This window comes from Phasianus colchicus, chromosome 2 (assembly GCF_987193195.1).
Source record: "Phasianus colchicus chromosome 2, bPhaCol1.hap1.1, whole genome shotgun sequence".
NCBI lineage: Eukaryota > Metazoa > Chordata > Aves > Galliformes > Phasianidae > Phasianus > Phasianus colchicus.
The window spans coordinates 63,674,168-63,696,461 of NC_143437.1; the positions used below are offsets into that span (position 1 = coordinate 63,674,168).

Genomic DNA, 22,294 nt, shown 5'->3' on the forward strand with positions numbered 1-22,294 from the left:
AGGTCTTCCTGGAGCTTTCTCCAGGCTGAACGAACACATCTCCCTCAGCTTTTCTCTGTAGGACAAGTGCTCCAGCCCTCTAATCATCCTCGTGTCTCAGGTTGCAATTTTATAGGAACACATTCTAAAGTGACTCAACAGACAGACTAGCATCTGCTGTGGTCTAATGCTAAATATTGAATTTTGGATATACCGTTTTTGAATTGGTGTGTAAATAAACTAAAATAAGTTCTAAACCATGTGCTAGTTAAATTGTTCTATTTAAAAGTAGCAATTCTATGTCACTGGAGTCAGACAATTCACAGCAAGAGTATACTGAAGAATGCAGCAGTTTCTTACTATTTGAAAGTCTCTTTTCCAACCAGAAAGCTTTAAAAATTGACCTCCTACTCAGCCCAGGCTTGTTTTCTCAGAAAAAGACTGCAACCCTACTCATGCTGCTGTCTCAAAAGAGCTTCTGAAGTTTGAAGAGCTGATAAATGGCACAGCAGTAAATTCTTTCACTCACGCCATACTAAACACCATAGCTAGGACACGTTTAATAGTACAAGAAAGCATCAAATACATAGAGAAGACCACAGCAAGGCCAAAGGTGTGGAAGATGGAAAGAAACACATAGAAAAAGATAACTGAGAGGCAGAGAAAATACTTCACTTATAAAATACATTGCTTACGTATTCTGTGCATGAAATGTGTGGCACATTTCTAGTTAAAAGGTAACAATCTACTCCTTTTACTGATGTATGATCACCTGTACTTACCATTTAATTTATTGCCATTAAAACATCAGTGTTCATATAAGTGACATTGGCATCCAAGATTCCCAGCATGGGAGGGCATGAAGAAAAGCTAGAGCTATGTGCACATGAAAATAATATCTGCCTAATGACAATATCCACGAGGAAACAAAAGCAGAAAAAAGAGAACAAAAAACAGAAAAAGGATGTTGATAAAAAGGATATCTAACCCTAAAAAAAAATAATGTCTAATTCTGATTACTTAAGGAGTGAAGTCATATGTGAACAGCTTTAAAAGTCTGATCCTTTCTATATAGTTAAATGCCGTAATGACCACATCCCAAAAACATCTCAGAAATTGGTTTTCCCCCTCACAGGGATGCCCCCACATAGACACTGATACCTGTAACCATATTTACAGTCCTTTAAAAGATTATTCTGAAACTTATATAGAAGTACACAAAATTAATAGTCCACTCAGCTTCAAATTATAGAGTATATAAACACTTCTAAGACCTAATATTGAAGGACAGTCACTAAAATACAGGGCAAATATTTTGTCACAAACTAAAGACGACAAACACCAGATCTTGTGAAAACAGAATTTAAAACACAGTTCTTACTATCTTTGCCATTATTTTTGCACTTCAAAAGGTAAAACCTGTATTAAAAAAAAAAAAAACAAAAAAAACCACCACATTGCTGGAAACATTGCAATACTTACCTCCAAAACAAACTGTAAATGATTGGGATTAAAAAGATAAGAAACCCCATGGGGAAAAGACAGCAACCCTGAAGCTGCTGTGCTTGTAAATTAAAACTTCTCCAAAGCACTGGTTTAATTTCTCAGAGGATGGCAAATAGCACTGAAGACAGAGAAAGTAGAGACAAAGAACAAAAGATATTCTTATGTGCCTTCCACGCACAATTGAAAAGGGCAGGCACATGACATAAATGCACAAGTAGATGTTAAGCTATTTCAAGTTGAATTAGATCCTTAGTTCTAAAAATCATTTATTCTTAAGTGACTGACTGAAAGATAATATCATTGCAACAGCTTCTAATCAAGTTCTCCAGAAACCACAGATTGTTTTCTTAGATAACACAAAACTTTACACTGAGGTCTTCCTTTCTGTTTCTAAAAGAGAATCCAGTATAAATTTAAATATTCCAAAGCAGTTCTAGACAGAACATGACAGAATTATGTCCATTAGCCCCATTACATTTGTAAAATTAACATTCTTTTGTCAATGCAATTTTTTTTTTTCTGATCTTTTCTTAGCATTCCCGATCCCCAGAAATTGGAGAAGGTATTAAAGGTGTTGTATATTATTTAATAGGTTTTTTTGTTTTCCAGGGATTATTTCACATTTCAAAGAAATTCCTCTCATGCTCCTGCCAGCTCCCAGTTTTTCAGCAGCATTGACACTCTCTGCATGACTTGCCTAAATATATTTCCCCTAAAGTATCTGTAAACTATTGGTGCACAAGCAAACAAACAAAAAGACACTCGAAATGACTTGAGTGCCTCAGGGGTAAAGTACTGCAATGAAAGTGTGGAAGAAAGAAGTCTGCCAGAAACTTAGCAAAGTTCACATAAACATCCTGCGGTCAGTCAGCACATCCCAAGGTGGAATCCACTCTAAAACCCAATACAATTTATGCACACAGAGCATTCCAGAAAAAGCTCTTGATTTAGACAAGTATAAAAAGGAACCAAAAAAAAAGCCACTAATTTTAATTTACTTACTAATACTTAGGTAAGCAAATACATTCCACCATAGGTTACACAGAACGTTTATTTTCTGAAACAATACACTCTCTCAATGACCTAAGATGCATTCTTGGTGACCTAAAATTTCAACTGGCAAACAGCGTTATGTTTAGGTTCTGAAAAAATACAGAGAGAGTTTAAAGCTACTCAGCTTTGTATATAAATACTTCAACTAAGTAAATGAAAACCAAATTCCAAATGTCATTCCTGTAACTTCCACTAAATTTGCAGATGGATCTTCTGCAAATAAGGATTTTTTTTTTTTAATTTTACAGACAAATCTAAAGTTTATTCCTCAGATATGTAAAAAAAAAAAAAAAAAAAAAAAAAAGTGAAAAAATCTTTAAAAACATTACACATACAGGATGAGATTAGAATTATAAAGACAGAATTTTACTTTGCTACTAGAACAAGATCAAATAACCCAATAAGGCCATGCAATGGCAAGAAGGCAATGCTTAATTGACTCTACTAGATTTAATGTTAAACAGTGAGAGGAAAGTAGCTGAATAAAGTGTAACAAAAGCAAGAAGTAAATATTTTATGTAACAGTATTAATTTTACACCTAGCTTCCCAGATCCGACAATTTACTCTTTTTTTTTCTCTTCAATCTTATTATTGTTGTTGAAAAATAATATAGACTAACACAGATGTCTCAAAGCCCTCAGGGTTAATACACTAAGGTCACCCTGAAAGCAATATTTCCATATTTATTTCTATGGAAACTACAGGATATACAAAGAGAACAATACCACTACTTGGTAGAGAAAATTTTCTAAGCTACAGAACACTAGCTATGCATTTTTATCAGTGATGAACAAGAGCCTGCACATTACACTCATAAATATCTGCACCTGCAGAGGCAACACACCATTGCTGTCACCTCTGCTGAAATGCATCACATACCACTTCACTGTGCTCATATCCGCTGTTTGGTTTCCATCAACTTTCAGCAAGTATCAATGAATGTCAATAGGTTCCATTTCTTCCACATCGAGGAATTCAGTGACATTTCTTTGCACAATACGCATTTCCATGAGAGATGCCATTTTGTCAGACAGCCCCTCTGCTGCCATCTGTCATATAACAACAAAATGTAATGGAATAGTGGTGGGAAGGTTCAACCTTTACTGTCACAACACCACAATCTGCCTCTGGCATTGTGGGCCAACATCATAAAATAGGAAGCATTATTTTCAGAGCAGCCCTTGTAGCTTTATATATTTTCTATAGCTCTCTTATTTTCTATATATTTTAAACATCCTTCCTGATCATCACATGGCATCTTCTTTCTCTGCAAATATGTATGAGAACTAGCTTTCTAACTGGAAAGTAAAGTATCATCTGGATAGTCTAAAATATGTGCAAGGGAAGTCAGATGCTTGTTTGAGTGGCTAAGATGAATCTGCAAAGAACACCATGATACTTGCAGCTCGCTACAGTAAGAGGGATTCCCAGAGCACCCTCAGAAATTTACATAATCTATAGGATAATCTAGATTATTTCATTCTTCTATATTTCAGAGGAAGATGATCAGAGGACTGAAGAACCTCCCCACGGCGACAGGCTGAGAGAGCTGGGGCTCTTCAGCAGGGAGAAAAGAAAGCTCCTGAGGGACCTTATAGTGGCCTTCCAGCACCTGACAGGGGCCTACAGAAAGTCTGGGGAGGGATTTTTTTTATAAGTGCAGTAGTGACAGGGTAAGGGGAAATGGCTTTAAACTGGAAAAGGATTGATTTAGACTAGATATTAGGAAGAAACTCTTTACTGAGAGAGTGGTGAGACACTGGAACAAGTTGTCCAGTGAGGTTGTGAATGCCCCTTCACTGAAGCATTCAAGGTTAGGCTAGGTGAGGCTTTGAGCAACCTGGTCTAGTGGGAGATGTCCCTGCCTATAGCACTGGGGTTGGAACTAGGTGATCTTAAAGGTCCCTTCCAACCCAAACCTTTCTATGATCCTATGATTTCAGTGCTATAGTCACAATAGTTAAGATTTTATTAAATTCTAATAAGAAACATAGAATATAATCAGGATAACAGACTTCCTTTGGTAAAGATCTTCTGAAGTTGACTTTCAAGAGCTGCAAAGTCCAACTACATCCATTCAGTAGGGAGAATAAAATGAAATGAGACTATAATAGTTTCAGATTCAAACACTATCGAGTTCTAAACAGCGCTGAGATCTGTCTCAACACTGTAACACTTAACAAAATGAGTATTCCTAGCTTGCATCTGCTCAGTACACAATCTCATACTACTTGTAGTCAGAGATTGCTCATTCCCACAGAGCTTGGAGCTGAGTGCAAGCTGACCACAAAGCCTTGCCTTTCTCTCTGGTTTTGTAGCAGTTCAACACAGGTTGCAGCCAGGTTGCTACGCAGAGTAAAACTGCTTCAGCTTTCCAGCACTAAGGTCCAACAGCCCGCACATTGCCAGAAAGGCTGGGATTTGTGCCCACTTAAGGAGCCTACACTTAAGGTAGCTTAATTTCTAGATCAGTTACACTCAAACTTCATTTGTTTCTCTTGAATGCATGCACTACAGATTCACATACATGTTTAACTAGCATGGTCAAATACTCAGAGGCCTTCACTATCTCATAAAATCATAGAATCTTAGGGTTGGATCTCTGAAGGCCATCTAGTCCAACTCCCCTGCAATGAACAGGGACATCCACAGTTAGAAGGAAACAGAGACAATGATGTCTAGGTAAATGCTACTGTACCAGGAGCTGCAGTGTCCTCTCTCTTTTTAGCTTTTGTTACTCAAGGAATCCACAGGTTCTACAAGTATTCCTTAAGAGAGATGTTACATAAGATAACCGTCAACTTCAGACTCCACTAGTCTTATGAATGACTCCTTCCTTTCCACTCCTATTTCCTAACTTACATGACTCCCTTTCAACCCAGTTTCCATGTCCTAATTTTAACTTGGTTATTGTAGGCTGGTGGAAGATATTTTTCACTCCAGACTTGCAGCAGTGATAGCATGTTAGAAAATCTTCCCTGAAATTGAGTGTCAGTGTTGTGCAATAGTACATGACATTGGAAGCAGCTGCTGACAGCAGAGCAGCCTACTCCTTGCTTATGCACCATAAGCTACTCAACAGATTCCCAGTAAATTTACCTTCACCTATATCCCTAGCTAAGCTACTGTCAGATAAACTACTCCAGGAACAAACACTAGCTATTACAGACCACACAGGTGAAAATGGTTTATAAGTTAACAAACTGGAAGGTGACCTGGGATTTACAGATTCAGTTCTCTGCTTCTGACTTCATTAATGCTCAAGCACATTAACATCAGAGCACATCAACCACATATAATTCAAACAATCATTGCTTGCTTACATCTCACCATCCACAGATACTGATGACATTTAATACCACCTCCAGCAAGAATTCAGTTTTTAAGGTTCTTTTCCTGCACCACTTACAACAGCAACAGCATTGTCAGAAAGTATCACCATAAGCGACACTTATAAAACTGCTGCACTGAAGAATGCGTCTTCTGTAACATTAAAAGCAACCAACTTACCAACCCTTTGTTATAGGCAGATAATTTTGACTGTCCTTGATGACAATGTAATGCTTTCACAAATCCTATCTCAGGTTATTGAAACTAAAACCAGTCCTATTAATAACCATAACGAATAATTAGATTCCATACACTCAGGTTGTGGGTGTTTTTTTTTTTTTTCTCATAAACAAAGTAGTCGAAGTTTGTGTACACCCAACAAACAGAACTTCCCCATGTCTCAATTCAAATAAATGAAAGGGAAACAGCAATACTTAAGATGCCAAATATTGTTAACAAAACAAACAAATTGGTTATTTTTATAGCGAATTCAGACAACTTCTATTTGTTCTGGCTGGAGAAGTCTGGATTTTTTTTTTTCCCCTCACCTTTGGTACCTGTTTTTAACATGAAAGCTTAAAAACAACCCTATGCCAATTGTCCAAACCACAGCAGGTGGTAGTCAATGAATAGGATTATTCAGCAGACTGCTCCAGTGGACATGCTTAAAAAAGTAGTTCACTTACACTTATTTTTCACTATTTGGAAGATTCTCTAATTCAGAGGAAGCTGTTTGAATTTGTTCACCTTTGGGAAAGTAAGAGTAGTTCTCACCCTTCTTTCATCAGTGGTTTTACTTTATTTCTCTAGTATGAAAGAAACCTTGAGCTCAACAGGTACTGAGATAGAACAAGATACAAATACTAATTAAAAAATCAGAGAAAAACAAAGCATAAATTAAACAAAATAAAATAAATGCTCTCCCTGCAGTGTCATCCTCATTCTCCCCCCATTCCCCCAGAAAAAACAAAACAAAACAAAACAAACCATTGTGACTATTTAGCAATTTTGTATCTTTACTGAATGCTGTTTCTGCTGTAACACATCAGGTTTGGTGAGGGTGAGCTGAAAAACTCAAGTAAAACATCATGGTCATCAAGAACTTACTGGGGAAAAAAAAAAAAAACAAACAACCAAAAAAGAACACTTGTAATACTTTAAAAGCAAGTACGCATTTCAGTTGCTTTATATCACTTAACATGTCCTGTGAAATGACTTATAGAAAAACAAGCCTCTCTCCTTCCAGCATTCCTTGTAAAGTCTTGGTTGCATTTTATTCAAAATTAAATTCTTACTAGTTCAGCTTACAGAAAAGTTTCATATTAATACAACCAAGAGTGCAGCCAATATCACAGAAAAAGCTGAAAATGAGCATTCATGGGTTAAAAGGAACAGGAAATCTCTTCAGATGGCTTTGTTTAAACAGCATCAGAAATAGTTTTGTGGAGCCCTCCCCTAAAAATCCAAGGCCAAATTCTCTTACTTGCTTGGATCATTCAGCATTCAGACCCTTTGATTTTTTTTTTTTTTCCTAAAACTGTGCACAAAGGAAAGTGGATTCTTCTTTCTATGTTATTGCACTGTGAGAAAGATGAAATTCTTGGCATTTCCTGAATGCACTGAACTGATTCAGAAATACATTTGTGAGAAAAAGTATGAGTATCAATGTATATAAACTGCTTTCTGCTTTCAGTATCTTGAAATCTAATCAGTTTTTATTTAAAGCTCATACCTCTGCTATGAGTTTCAATTTAATGCATTAATTTGATAAATACTTGTTTTTACTTTCAAAGAAAGGGGAAAATGAATAAAACTCAGGTCAGGCCAGCAGCATATCTGAGGAACTGGAAACATCTTTTCTAACACAGATGTTATTTCTTTTTGGTATATTTCATTCAAGTATCATAAGTTTTCTTGGTTAAAAATTGTCATAGTTTTATACAATTTCTATGAAATAGAACCACAAATATTGTAGTGAGGTTAAAAAGCATCAATAACACTATCTGAATATGAGGAATATGTAATACAAAATCCATGTCAGTCTCAAAATGTTCTCTACACATCACTTCCTACATCAGCACGTTTATTCAGTGTCTGTGCAGGTTAACTCATCAGAAAGCAAACGTAAATATTTAACTGTCATCTATTTAAACATATTGCTATACTAAATAAAGCTCTTGAGATCAACATACTTGAACACAACATACAATAGACAGTTTTGCAGTACCAGAACAAATAAAGACCATCTTTCCGTTACTGCTTGAAAGCAGGATGCTTATTCAACCACAGTTACACCCATTAAAAATATAAAGGTTTTATACCTATAAAAAGATTAGCATGAAAGAGTAGGGCTAACACAGTAGCTTTTACTTTATTTGAAGAGGGAATTCCTTATTGTATCCCAAAAGTACTAACAGAACTACATAGCCCTGCAGATTCCCTCAATAAAGCACTTATGCATTTTGAAACTCAGAAGAAATCCTACTTACTTTGCAACGAGAGTGGTAAATCATTTGTCCACTAAGATGTTTTCTACCTTAGGGAGTCCAAGAGGCTAATGTTGGAATACAAAGTAGCCTCCATGTAAATACAAAATAGCAGCAATGATGAAATGAAACAGTGATGACAAGTGAAACAAATAAAAGCTACACATTTAAAATAAACAACAAAGAAGAACCACCCAGACTTCCATCAAGTATTGAATTAAAAAACGATCCTGTTCCTATTTCTTTCAGCATGATAGATAACAGAAAGGAGAAAAAGTTCTGTATTAGTACTCTCCATTTAAAAAGGTACAAGAGAACATTTTGTTCCTCTGCACATCCATTTACAGCTCATCTGGCCATTACTACGTGAACGTGTGAAGACTGTTCAGCATTATGTAATAGAAAAGGACAGCTGGACAGTTTTAACCCATGGAGCAGAGATTACTTCCGAGCATCCAGAGCATCCTAAGTGCACCACAAACTAGAAAAACCAATTACTTCTCTTATTTCATGGCAGGCTTTCAAATTTCTCCTAGAAATCCATGACTCCTAGAAATCTGTGCTAATAGAATTTAAATTGGAGGCTGGAGAATTTCTTCCCTAGAGTCAACTTAGTTAGAAACCACTAGGGCTTCCACAAGTTTTTGGTATAAGCACTCTTACACAGAAAGATTCACCACAGACTATGGCAGATTTTTCAAAGTTCACTTCAGGCAGATAATAACATTGCAACTGACTTACAACAGAAAGCATTACTTTGTGGCTCAGTATCTTTAAGTCAAAACAATAAATCTAAGCATATTCACAATGAATATCTTCAGCATTAGGAACATACATTGCCAATTCCTATTTGGTGTAAAACCTAGACTAGCCATTCTCTGAGACTTGCTTCAGCAGTTTCAGGTGCTTCTGTGCATCTGCATGTCTATGTGAGAAAGGAAGTGGTTGTTTTATTCCAGTTTATGCTTAATTAATTCCGCATTACTTCCTTGTAAGCAGCTGCTTACTGTGCCACTCATTCTATTCACCTTTTGAATAACTTGCAGGATTGTAGTGAAATCAGTTCCCACCTCCCAAAGCATAGTGTCATTCCTACAAAACTTATCCATGTGTTTTCACGGCTCCATTGGAGTAAGAAACAGATTTTCGGAAAGCATATGTGCTTGCTGATGAACAGGCAACACTTGGCCAGCATTAAGGACTCCGGAATTTCAGTACCTAATTCATACAATCCACAGAAATTCTATTCTGAGTCGATTTGCAGCTAAGTTCAGCAATGACATAGCTAAAGTCCAATCTTGAAGAACTACTACAATGCTGCTTTCACATGGAATGAGGGGGCCAATACCAAAGTAAAAGCAAGTTTTGGAATGGTACAGTGGTTAAAGGTGTCCCAGAGTTATTCCTGAGTGTTACAGTAGTGGGACAGAAGGAGGAGGAAGGAGTGAAGACTCCTACACTCAAAAGGAAAGTGCACAGCTACAAAACAAAAACGTCTGAATGGTTATACCTTGCCAAGAGATATGAAAATAACCTTTTTTAAAAATGTGCAGTTACTGTAAATAAGCATAGTGCCTACTACACGTATTTTTGCACATGCAAATATACACAAAAAAGCCAACCTTCGAAGGCATGCTTGAGAGCTAAATGCATATTAGTGTTATGCCAACAGGAAACACCCACAGCAACAAGGAATACATACAAAAGAAGCATATTCCAATTCCACCCCTATTTCCCACAACCACAAAAAACAAAACCTCAAACCAAAGAAGTAGCACAAGATAGTACAATAGGGTGGAGCTCACATTAAAGGACAACAGTTTTACCTGTATGTACCTTTTGACCCTGTAATCATCGCTATTTACACAAAGACAGAGAGATTATTCACCTCTCTCCCCAAGAGGAGACAAGGCAGGAAGTGAGACTGCTGAACAAATAGGGGTGTACATTATTGGTGCCTTTGTAACATAAGTGTGTCTGCCTTGGGGGTATTTATGAATTAGGCTAGAAATTAGCATGAAACGGTACACGCAAAGAACTGTTGCCTGCTGTTCCTAACTTAACCAAACATTGTCAAATTAGCAACAACCACACTTACCACTTAGGGCTATATATTTAAATGTTTTAAAATCAAAAGTTATTTTTGGATTTATGTGAACCAAAAAAAAAAAAAAAAAAAGAAAAAAAAGATTGAAGTTGTTTTCTGCTGCTTCTGTCAGGATTCTCACTTGAATTTATAGAGACCAATATTTAAATGAAGGAGCTTAAGGCTTTACACAAACAACTTGCGGACAAAGTTTCTTTCTTCAAAACATTAAAAGGAGCTAAATGCACACAAAGAATAGAAATGTAATCTCAGACATACAGATATTCTATGAAAACCAGTGATTGGATTGGGCACACAAGCTAAATAGGGAAAACAGTATGAAGATCTCCTCAGAGGAAAGGGTTTATTTACAAAAATGGAACACAACGTTGTTTAGGGGACGGCTAGAAAGAAGAATAGAAGAAAAGAACTGTTTAACAGTACTTTAAATAAATTATTGCAGCAGTCTTTAAATCAAACTTCAATACAGTCCTCTAATAAGCAAATGTATTAGCACAACTGTAAGCAGAATAGACTTGATGGTCCACTGGTCTCTTTCAGTACAGTAACTTGTGTTCTAGGATATTTGCCACAATACACAGAAGCCAAAAAATTTTGTCACTGGGAGAGTGTGGAATTAAACAAAGACAAAAAGCAGGTAGAATTCAGCCCATGTTAACCTGTCATTCTACAAGATAGCTGAACAGTTCAGGGCCAATAGCTCAGTCTACTGCCTGGAAAGGTAACAGGTGTCCCTTCAGAACCTACCATGCATGAGAACTCATGGTAGCACAGGTTATTTGCTAGTATTCCTAGAGTAAAATAAATTCCTATAACATGTACAGTATGTAGTGTATATATATATATATCCTTTCCATAATTAAAATATTTCTACCATTGGTATTAGGACATGGATGCACATGTAATCTTCTGCATAGATATTACTCTCCAGATGGCTTCCACAAATGATAAAATAAATGCAACTTGACATGTTAACTTCATCACAGTAACTCGTAGCATGTGCCCAGTTTACTCTAGTGAAAACAGATAGCTACATTTTTCCCCCACCAATCTTCAACACAAAAGAAACTAAGAATTTCAAACACACCCAAAAACCTAACTCCCATAAGACTGAACATGATGTAACAATGTTAAAACATACATATACGCACACATATATATAAAAATCAAATTGTAAAGAAATTTTAACACAGATAAATGCGGGTATTTTTTGCTGAGAATATTTGATAATGCACTATATATTTAGTTGTATGGTTTCATCCTAAGCAAGAAAGGTTTGTTTATTCTGTCATTTCTGATCTCAAATACTGTTTTCACAAATAAATCAAAACTAAAAAACTGCTGACTATTCAATACTGAAAATTAAAGATGATGCTAAAACGCTGTCAGATTCTACCATTTATTCAGAAAGAAATCACAATGTGTGGATACAGTCTATTAAACAAGATCAGTTAAAATCAATCCATAACCTAAAGGAAAAATAAGAAAAGCTGTAATCAAGTTTGAGCCAACACTAAAACAGCCATAGCATAAGTTTACTAAACTGAAGTAATGTAATGGGAACAAAATGCACCTGGTCAAAATAGAGCAGTAATTACAGTTGAATGAGCATGTTTAAAAAAATAATATATATATTAATTACTGACAACAGAAAAGATCAAAGAAGTCCCATCAGACTCACACAGCAGCTTGTGTAAAACTTCAGCAGTATGGATTTCAATACATTTATTACATATATTACTAATATAATAGTTTTCATAGTGCAATGTAAGCTTATATGTCAGAAACATTACTTGCAGCATACATAAAATAGGTATATCATACCTCCAATAACAGAACAGTTACAAGCTTAGAAATATGATTTTGGAGACAATCTCTGAATACAATAACTGGTTAAAAATAACCTTCAGATTCATACACAGCTCTCAAATTAACATCATAACTGATTCTAGGCTCTCTATTTGTACCTTAGTGAATAACTATTCGCATAATCTGAGAGGAGTACTTCTGAAAGTAACACCTCAAAAGTTCAAAACATGTAATTCTTCAGTTAAAACATTCACAGAAAAATCCAAATGAAGCACCTAAAAATGATAAACCTTACTTACAAGTTTTTCCATTGTAACCTTTCTCATTTCTAAAACCAGAAAGGATGCCAAACTTTAGAAAACACGAACTATATTTCATCAACAATAAGAGGTCCAAGAGAAGAAGAAATAAAAAAAAGGCTTAACAGGACCTAAAATCCCTACCAAAAATAGCTTCCCTCACCCCTAAAAAACACACATACACACAGATAATTACTGCTTACTGACTCTTGGGGAGGAGCTTATGTACAGCAGTCACCAAACTAGGGTGAAAATCGTATAAATAGTCAAGGGTGACACTTGAAATCATCAGCTTCTGCTCACTCACCGGTGGCAGAAGAACTCCTCACTAGAGGGGGATTTGCCACTCTACTGCCTTGCATTGGAGCTCCACAACACTTGGTATGTTTTTATTTCATTTTATTCTATATGGTTTTGATGCTAAAATCTATAGGATATGTTGGCTAGTTGGGGTTGCAACAGAGTTGATGTTTAATGGCCAGCATCAGCCTCCTAACTGCTACTGGGGTTATTCAACAGATTGCAAACAAAAACTTCATTTCAGCATGAGATTTTTGCCATGGATGCTGAAGGAGCCAGAACTTTACCCTTCATGGAATTTACTATAGCATTAGACAGGGGCAATAACATCATGGTATATAGCCTACATATAACCTATGAAACCTTTTCTTCACTCCAGGAGCTGATATACGTGTCTCCTGAACTTAGTTTTTGGGCCCTGGAGTAATTAGAAAAATTACTACTGTTTTTGAAGTTAGTGGTTTCAAGTACACTTATTTAAAATGATTATTTTTTTCTAAATGTGAGACTGCTGCCTCTAAACCATCTCTTTTATATCTTAGACATACAAGAACTCCAAATCTTTAATTAGCAATGTTGATTCTATTCTCCTTACAGCACTTCTCACAGACAGGAAAAAGCAAGCACACGAAGAAACTTTTAATACCAATATCTTAAGAAAACCAATTTATGCAAAAGACACTTATCAACTTCTACTTAAAACACTGTTTTCTCCCCTTTCTAACAGAGGACGGATTTGGAAACATGCATTTACAAATATCCTTACTGCTGCTGTTTTGTCTAAACATTGTCCATGGTAGTGATGGATACTTTTCCGAGCGATACCAGAAACAGTCCAGCATCAAGGGGCCACCACACTTTCTACCATTCAATGTAAAGAGTCAAGGTAAGTCTATTTTTTTTTTTTAATAATAAACTAGCATAAAATAAGTTCTAGTGGATCAACACATGAACAAAAGCTTACTGTTTGTACAATTGGTATTAAACTAACAGTTTAGGCTTACTTTAATAAGTTCATCACTGCAGAAAGAATTGGCAGTGACACAGGAAGTTACCTCCCACTGATAAAGATGCACACTTGCATAAACTTTCTGTTACACAATAACTGTTGGAGGGACACTTCATTAGAAAAGGAACATTTTAAGTCTGCATTAGAAAACAAAAGCAGACCTGGAGAGCAGAAGAGTAGCTCCTCAGGACACAGCATCCATATTATCCTCATTTATGAGGTTTCATTTCAGAGTTGCTCTAGCCAAATCCTATGGACTGGATACACAAGAGCAGTAAGTACATACTGAACTCAAAGATGCTGCTATAGGCTCACTCAAACTGCCTCCAGGTCACGTTTTCAAAAAACTTTCACTTGTTTCTCACTAGAGAAAGTAGCATGACTGGGAAACCTACCCACTAAAAATGCTCTTCTGGGCTGCACCAAAACACTATTATAGCTTTATCTCTTGCTATAATCTCTATTATAGCTTTATCTTCAGCACAAGGAATTTCTGTAATCCTACCAGCACTCTCAGACTGAATTTAGGTACATGAACAGGTACTGCTATGACTTACTAGCTGGAGTTCCCAGAAGGTTAAAGCTACACTTTCTCTTCCCAGTACCTGATCACAGTGTTTTCCTGTGATTTTATTCACTATTATATCATTTTTCATGTGAAGTATACTATGTACTTTATTATCTACCACATTTCACTCAATTCTATTCTTCTCAAGGCAATTTTTTTTTTTTTTTTTTTTTTTCAAGCCTACAGAAAACACTGGGAAAGGGGGGGGTGGGAAGGGAGGGAGAAGAGAAATAAAATAAATTAAGAAGAAAAGAAAGGTTCAAATTAAATACGAAAAGGGGTAAAAGGAAAGGGGAAAGAAACTGTCCTGAACTAATATTTCACATTATATTAACAAAGAATCTAATCTGCATTAAGCCTCTTAATCTAAATAATGATTATATAGACCTGTGACAATTGTAAGATGCTGACTATTTAGGAAAGGGAGCAAAGATTATTCACCAGACTACAAAAGCGGCAATAGCTTACAATTTTACAGATTTAAGACACCAGTCATGCAAAGCAGCTTGACAAAACTTCATGTTTGGTGACAAAGTATCAAAATGAAAGACTACACAGTAACTGCTGTTTCTCAACCTGGAAAACAAGCATCCTACAGATACATTTTAGAAGAGATTTAAGAGGGCTCACCCTGTTACACAATCATTGCTTATAACCTGAGATAGTCATGGAAAAACTAAACGAGACTGCAAAACCAAATTAATACCTCTGACTGTATTGTCTAGTGAGTTGCTCCTTAGGCAAGTACCTCAAGTAGCACATGTCAAGATCTTAATTATAGCTTATTTCTCATATTTGTTCACTGTACATCATCTTCTAGTGATTTAGTTACTAGCATGTTCTTTTCGTTTTGTATAGCATTGTCAAAAAGCAGCCTGGAATCAAAATTTTAGTCTGGGCCTAAATAGTGCCAACATTTGTTACGTGCTTGATAGCACCTAACAGAATAGGATGGAAGTCCTATGCTCATTTCTGCAGGTGGCAAGTTCATATTCTAGTAGACCCACTCAGCATCAAACTAAAACTGCCTTTGTAACTCTCACTTGTTTTTCTGCCTGGCAGAAGCAACATCAGTATACATATTCAGAATACATATTCATCAGTATACAGATCAGTGCAGGTGTGAGGGCCTGCTGTGCAACAAATGTAACTACTGAAAAAACTAACCTTTACTACAGCCATAGCAGAACCAACAGAAAGGGCAAATCAGGGAGTGAGACATGGATAGTCCATAGCAGGGAAAAATTTTAGAACTTGAAACTGCCTCAATTTATTTGCATACTCCCACTTCTATACTAGTACTCAGTATTTAAAAGAACATAGTATAAACGCAGAACTAGAATATTTATTGTATTTAATATACATACATATTGTATACATATATATGTATTAGTATAGTAGAACATTATCCTTTGCTCATTGCCCTGAACTTCTTGTGAAAAGTCCTGGTTGAGAATAATCATAGAACCAACATTTAAGCTAATAGGCCTTTACTGAAGGTCATGCTGAAGTCTTGAAACTTAATTCTATCCAAAAATAAGGTTTTACTGCTCTTGACGCGTCTTGATGTAAAGTTGATTTATACATCCAAGACACATAAAAAAGTAGTTAACCACTGCTTCAATTTTCTTGGTAAAACCTATACTTCATTAATGTGACCATCTGTCTTCTGCTGTCTCTAAGACAGTGCAATCACCAGATATTTAAATCTGAAATGAGGACATTTGTCAGCTCCTCACAGAAAATGTCCACAATAACATTTGCAAGAGATACTGAAGCTTTTGCTAAAGGCAGCACATGTCACTTTACAAAACTAAGACATACAAAACTGCGCCTAAAACAAACTGAAAAACAGTAAGGAGAAGCATTCTGAAACTGATGCCTGAAGCAATTGCTTCCTACCAGCCCCCAGTTAGGTCAAGTGTAATAACAGCATGTTACCTGAACACTATTGAATATCAGTGCTACTTCACTGCAGAAATTCAACTCACTCCAACTCCCAAAGAACAGAACACACGTGGAAGGATGGACATAGTTCACTGAATTATAAAAAAAAAAAAAGTACACCTTGCTGGGAATACAGTTGTCTTCTAGCAAATTAAACACATAAATGCCGGGTTTTGAATTCAGTAAAGTAGAATTCATGCTAATGATGTAAAAACTTATTCATATTTCTTCTCATTTTACAACTGGAACATCACAAGGTCAACAACTCATTTAAGTGTCTGCATCAAAGTTTTGGTTTGATTTGCCCGTGTTTTCTGAATTCTGACTTAAGAAGGATGAGATAGAAATGCATGCAAAACAACAGTATGAATTTATGCTGCCTTTACGCATCAGCAAAAAAAAAAGTTACTATCTGTAGTTGATTTTTGATTTGACAGCTTTACTTCTTTATTATATTCTTTAAAAAATATACAAATTATTTCTATTTTCATCTCATTTGGTTCAGAAGTAGCCACAGATTAGATAACAAACTCTGGTTTTCTAAAGACAGGAAAATATTCATTGCACACACCTTCATGCATATATATATAATACACACACACACACAGACATGCTCTGTTGATATTCTAAGACTCAAATAGAACTTTAGCTAATCAATTGTTAATGATTTTTTTTTTCTAAATAAGCAATGAACTGAATATATTCCCATCAGAAAATCAGAATCCAGGCTATTTTTATACACCTCAGAGTCTGATTTTTGCATGCCTTCTTAAATTAGTATTCATCATAACTATGGTATTTTTTTCTATAGTGGTATGAGCTGCTGCAAAACAGTGAAATAGGCTCACAATATTCATATTGATCTTCTCTGTAATATGTTTCAAATCATCATCCTAATTCCAACAGGAAGCAACAAATTTCCCATGAAGTACAGAGAAAACAGTTTTGAGCTTGTTTATTCCTCTATTTGTGACGTTTGGCTAAGTGGCTCCACCTGCTGTTGACAGCTAAGACAAAAAGAATCATTATTTGTTGTTTTTCTTGTTTTTTTTTTTTTTCAAAGAACTTGAGCTCTGACTACACTACAGTGAAATATCAGTTATCTTGTCACTGTGTGAAATTATTACAGCAAACAATTCTTTAAGATGACAATACTTCAGAAACATTCATATGTTTACAAAAAGATAAAACAAATAAAAACAACACAACACCAGAGTTATAGCTCATTGTGGATGGTAAGAAGAAAAGGCAGAGTTATAGCTCATTGCGGATGGTTAAGAAGAAAAGGTACCAAGTAGTTTTAGGGAAAAAAAGCATAGTTCTATTGGAAACATCCTGTTTTCATTTATCAAGATGCAAGTCATAACTTGCTAAATCATTTACATGTTTCCTTTCCTCCTTAATGCTTTGCATTCACTTGTACACTATATTTTGATTTTTTTTTTTTTTTTTTACTCTAAATGAATTGATGTAAAAAAAAAATTGTAAAGTCATCATAGCTCACATGACAACTCCCAACATATTTGCACTTATTACATATTCAAATGAGACTCTTAGGTCACTTCTGCTGTCAAAGTCAGCTCAGGTTCTGAGTGAACAACAGTGTTAAACACTTGATTTCTGTGAAGCCCAAATGAAGCTAATTCTTCACCATGCAATAAACATGCAAATCTGGAAGGGCTTTTACAACTTACACAATTGTACAAAATGTCATGGTTGCCCTTGTTTCTTCTCATACAGGTGTGCAGATGAGGGGCGAACAAGGCCCCCCTGGTCCCCCCGGCCCTATTGGACCAAGAGGACAACCAGGTCCCGCAGGAAAACCAGGGTTTGGAAGCCCCGGTCCCCAAGGTCCCCCCGGTCCCCCAGGACCACCTGGATTCTCCACTGTTGGAAAACCAGGCATGCCAGGTCTACCAGGGAAACCAGGAGAAAGAGGATTAAATGGTGAGAAAGGAGAAGCCGGACCTGTTGGGCTCCCAGGAGCAAGAGGGCCACAAGGACCCCCCGGAATTCCTGGCCCCGCAGGACTGTCTGTCCCTGGAAAGCCAGGACCACAAGGCCCTCCAGGAGCTCAAGGGCCAAGAGGCCTCCCTGGTGAGAAAGGAGAACCAGGTGTTCCTGGTATAAATGGACAAAAAGGAGAAATGGGATTTGGTGTTCCAGGCCGCCCAGGTAACAGGGGTCTTCCAGGACCACAGGGACCCCAAGGCCTCCCTGGCCCTGCTGGAATAGGGAAGCCTGGAGAAAACGGCCTTCCAGGTCAGCCAGGTATGAAAGGTGACAGAGGTCTACCAGGGGCACGTGGAGAAGCTGGTATCCCAGGCCCCCAGGGTCCACCAGGAGAACCTGGAGAAGTTGGCATTGGCAAGCCTGGGCCAATGGGACCACCAGGACCAGCAGGCATCCCTGGAGCCAAAGGATTCCCTGGACCTGCAGGCTTGCCTGGATCCCCAGGTCTTCCAGGATTTGGAAAGCCAGGATTGCCAGGGATGAAGGGACACAGAGGACCTGAAGGACCTTCTGGCTTTCCAGGACCTAAAGGAGACCAAGGCCCAGCTGGTGTGCCAGGAGAACCAGGTCCTGCTGGGCCCCCAGGAAATATGGGCCCTCAAGGACTCAAAGGCTTGCCTGGTGAGAATGGCTTACCCGGACCCAAAGGTGATATGGGCCCTGCAGGCCCTGCAGGATTCCCAGGAGCCAAGGGTGAAAGAGGTCTACCAGGATTAGATGGAAAACCAGGATACCCAGGTGAGCAGGGTCCTGCTGGTCCTAAGGGACATCCAGGTCTCCCTGGCCAAAAAGGTGACACTGGCCATGCTGGCTTACCTGGCTTGCCTGGTCCAGTTGGACCACAAGGAGTTAAGGGAGTGCCAGGTATTAATGGTGAACAAGGCCCAAGAGGACCTTCAGGAATACCCGGGATCAGAGGTCCCATCGGTCCCCCTGGCATGCCAGGAGCCCCTGGTGCAAAAGGTGAGCCAGGAGCACCAGGACTGCCAGGCCCAGCAGGTATTGCTACAAAAGGTCTAAGAGGCCCCATGGGACCACCTGGACCTCCTGGGCCTAAAGGCAACAGTGGAGAACCTGGCTTACCAGGTCCCCCAGGCCCTCCTGGTCCCCCTGGCCAAGCCACAATCCCAGAAGGTTATGTTAAAGGAGAGTCTCGAGAACTATCAGGAATGTCTTTCATGAAAGCAGGAGCAAATCAAGCTCTCACAGGAATGCCAGTGTCTGCCTTCACTGTCATTCTCTCAAAAGCCTACCCTGGGGCAACAGTCCCCATCAAATTTGACAAAATCTTGTACAACAGACAGCAACACTATGATCCCAGGACAGGAATCTTTACCTGCAGGATCCCTGGACTATACTACTTCTCCTATCATGTACATGCAAAAGGAACAAATGTTTGGGTTGCACTCTATAAAAATGGCTCCCCAGTCATGTACACTTATGATGAATACCAGAAAGGATACCTTGACCAGGCCTCTGGCAGTGCTGTCATTGATCTCATGGAGAATGATCAAGTGTGGCTCCAGCTGCCAAATTCAGAATCCAATGGTCTCTATTCCTCTGAATATGTTCATTCTTCTTTCTCAGGTTTCCTATTTGCTCAAATCTAACAACATCCCACTTACAATGTCCTGACACACTCTCCTTCAGGACATTTTAACTGGGCACTGATGTGATATGTCTGTAGCAGGTCATGTAACTTCAATTTTGAACAGAAACTGAGGACAGTGAGAAAGTAAAGCAATTGGTTCAAAACTAGTAGAAAAATATTGTATGTTTTTAGGAACTTGTCATGGAAAATTTGTTTTGAACAATGATCAATTGTCCAATTGAATGCAACATTAAAATTTTATGAATTAATATAATACACCTGTCTCTCTCTCTTCATTAAAAAGGGGGGGTAAATCAGAATTTCTAACTATCATTTCTCATTAATAGGTAAAGTAGCCTCTTCCAAGACTCTAGACCACACTCAGGTACACTGAATGATACCTTCAGTTGATTCAAAAGTAAACAGTTTCAGACACAACATGGTCATCATAATAACCAGTTAATACACTTCTTTACCATTAGTCTTCTATCAAATATCTTCATCTTTAAGCTATCAAAAAAAGGTCAAGAAAACAAAACTTGATTACAGTACATAATATGTCACTTGTAAGTCAGTTCAGCTTTTCCTACTAATGAAAAATCAGCCTTGGAGAAAGGTAGATTTAGAAATCATAATCTATTACTGAAGGTAATAGAGGTCTAAGACCTCCAACAATAGAGAAAAGCAAGCAGTCTTGAAATGTAGAAATCACAGAAAGGTTAAGGACAGGAGGGACCTCTTGAGGTCATCTGGTCCAACCCCACTGCTCAAACAGGGGCATTTATAGCAGGTTGCCCTGGACCAAGCCCATACAGCTTTTAAGGATCTTCAAGGAAAGAGACTCCGCAACCTCTCACCGTAACCTCTCAGTAATCTATTCCATTGATCCACCATTTACAGCATACTATAGTAAAGAGGTGTTTCCTGATGTTCAGATGGCTCAAAATGGATCACAGGAGATTCCCACTACCTCTTGTCCTGGCACTGGGCACCGTCGTAAAGAGCCTGGCTCTGTCTTCTTTGCACCCTCCCCTCAGGTCTCATAGAATCATGGAATGGCTTGGGTTGGAAGGGATCTCAATGATCATCAAACTCCAACCTCCCTGCTTCATGCAGGGCCACCATGCATATCTAACCCTAGACCAGGTTGACCAGAGTTTCCATCACAGCTGTTTGACACATTTGGTAAATTACAGTAAAAAAACTAGTTCACCTTTTTTTTTTTTTTAAGCTCCTAATTAACATTCTGTAAAATGATGATAATTGGAGTACACTAAAACCAAATTCAGGAGAACATATTTTCACATGCATGCTGATACCAAAATCAGAACAGCTTTACAACTCCTGAATTGGAGACAAACTTTGCTCCTAAATTGTGTTTTAAAGAAATACCGTATTCAGAGATAAAAATAATAGTCTTGGAATTATATTTTACTTACATGGTAAAAGGATCTTATAATCACAGTAAATTTGTCTGGAGACACACTATATGCTTAGCATGTCTACATTCACTCATGTCTCTCAAACACTACATAGTATATTAGTCCGTAATGGCACAGTAAAAAGTTAATGGTATAATGTAAGCTAGCTCAATAGCATTAGTGTTCATAAATTATCAAAACACATCTCTTCAATGGCAAGCTATCATTTATGTTTTAACTGTTATATATATATATCCAAAGCTTATCAACTCAAACTGTTATTTTAAACTTTTTAATGGATGTTTTTAATCATTTGCATTGTAAGTACGTAGGCCTATGTTTGAATTCTTTTGCGATGTCATCATTTCTTCAAGAAAGGGAAACCCGAGGCTTATTACATTTTGTACATTTGAAACAGTAGTTTCCTAAGTACTTGAAAATACCTTGGGATTAATAAAAAAGTGAGAGCACCTTTGGGCTGATACATCGTTAGAAAAACTAAATACTTTGGAAACTGTAAAGAACTTCTAAGAAAGTAACTGCAGAATTGGTTTGATCCTTTTATTAAGTGCTACTAGATAACAATGCAGAAGGCTTAAACTAAACTTTTAAGTGCTAAAAGAGAAAGTAATACTCAGTAATAATCATCTTATTTTAGCGGCCAAGTAGACTTAGGCAAGTAAGTAGGTACTACCATTATAAATGTTCTATGTTTGCATGAAAATAATGCAGTGGACAGTACCATAATTTATAAGTAGTAATCCCATAATAATTTTCCTTCAAACTAAACTAACAATCAAGACATTTCAGTGAATTGTCTGTCCTCATCTATTAATTACATGTCTCCTAAGAAACACCTTTTTTAAAAAAATAAA

At 37.3% G+C, this 22,294-nt stretch overlaps 2 protein-coding genes across 2 annotated transcripts in view; one reads left to right on the forward strand and one right to left on the reverse strand.

Annotated features, from left to right (window-relative positions):
• Nucleotides 1-22,294, reverse strand: part of NT5DC1 (5'-nucleotidase domain containing 1) — a 123,996-nt gene that overhangs the window by 86,412 nt on the left and 15,290 nt on the right. The gene's annotated exons all lie outside the window — the stretch shown is intronic.
• COL10A1 (collagen type X alpha 1 chain) lies at nucleotides 2,885-20,979 on the forward strand. Its single transcript, XM_031611167.2, has 2 exons — nucleotides 2,885-13,756; nucleotides 18,135-20,979. The coding sequence occupies exons 1-2, from the start codon at nucleotides 13,540-13,542 to the stop codon at nucleotides 20,015-20,017; spliced, it is 2,100 nt and encodes a 699-aa protein (XP_031467027.1). The 5' UTR covers nucleotides 2,885-13,539; the 3' UTR covers nucleotides 20,018-20,979.

Excerpts from the sequence above, each read along its gene's own strand:
- COL10A1 (XM_031611167.2), top strand. The coding sequence starts at position 13,540 with ATGCAAAAGACACTTATCAACTTCTACTTAAAACACTGTTTTCTCCCC. Across the intron at positions 13,757-18,134 it reads ATTCAATGTAAAGAGTCAAG|GTGTGCAGATGAGGGGCGAA; the intron begins GTAAGTCTATTT and ends CTTCTCATACAG.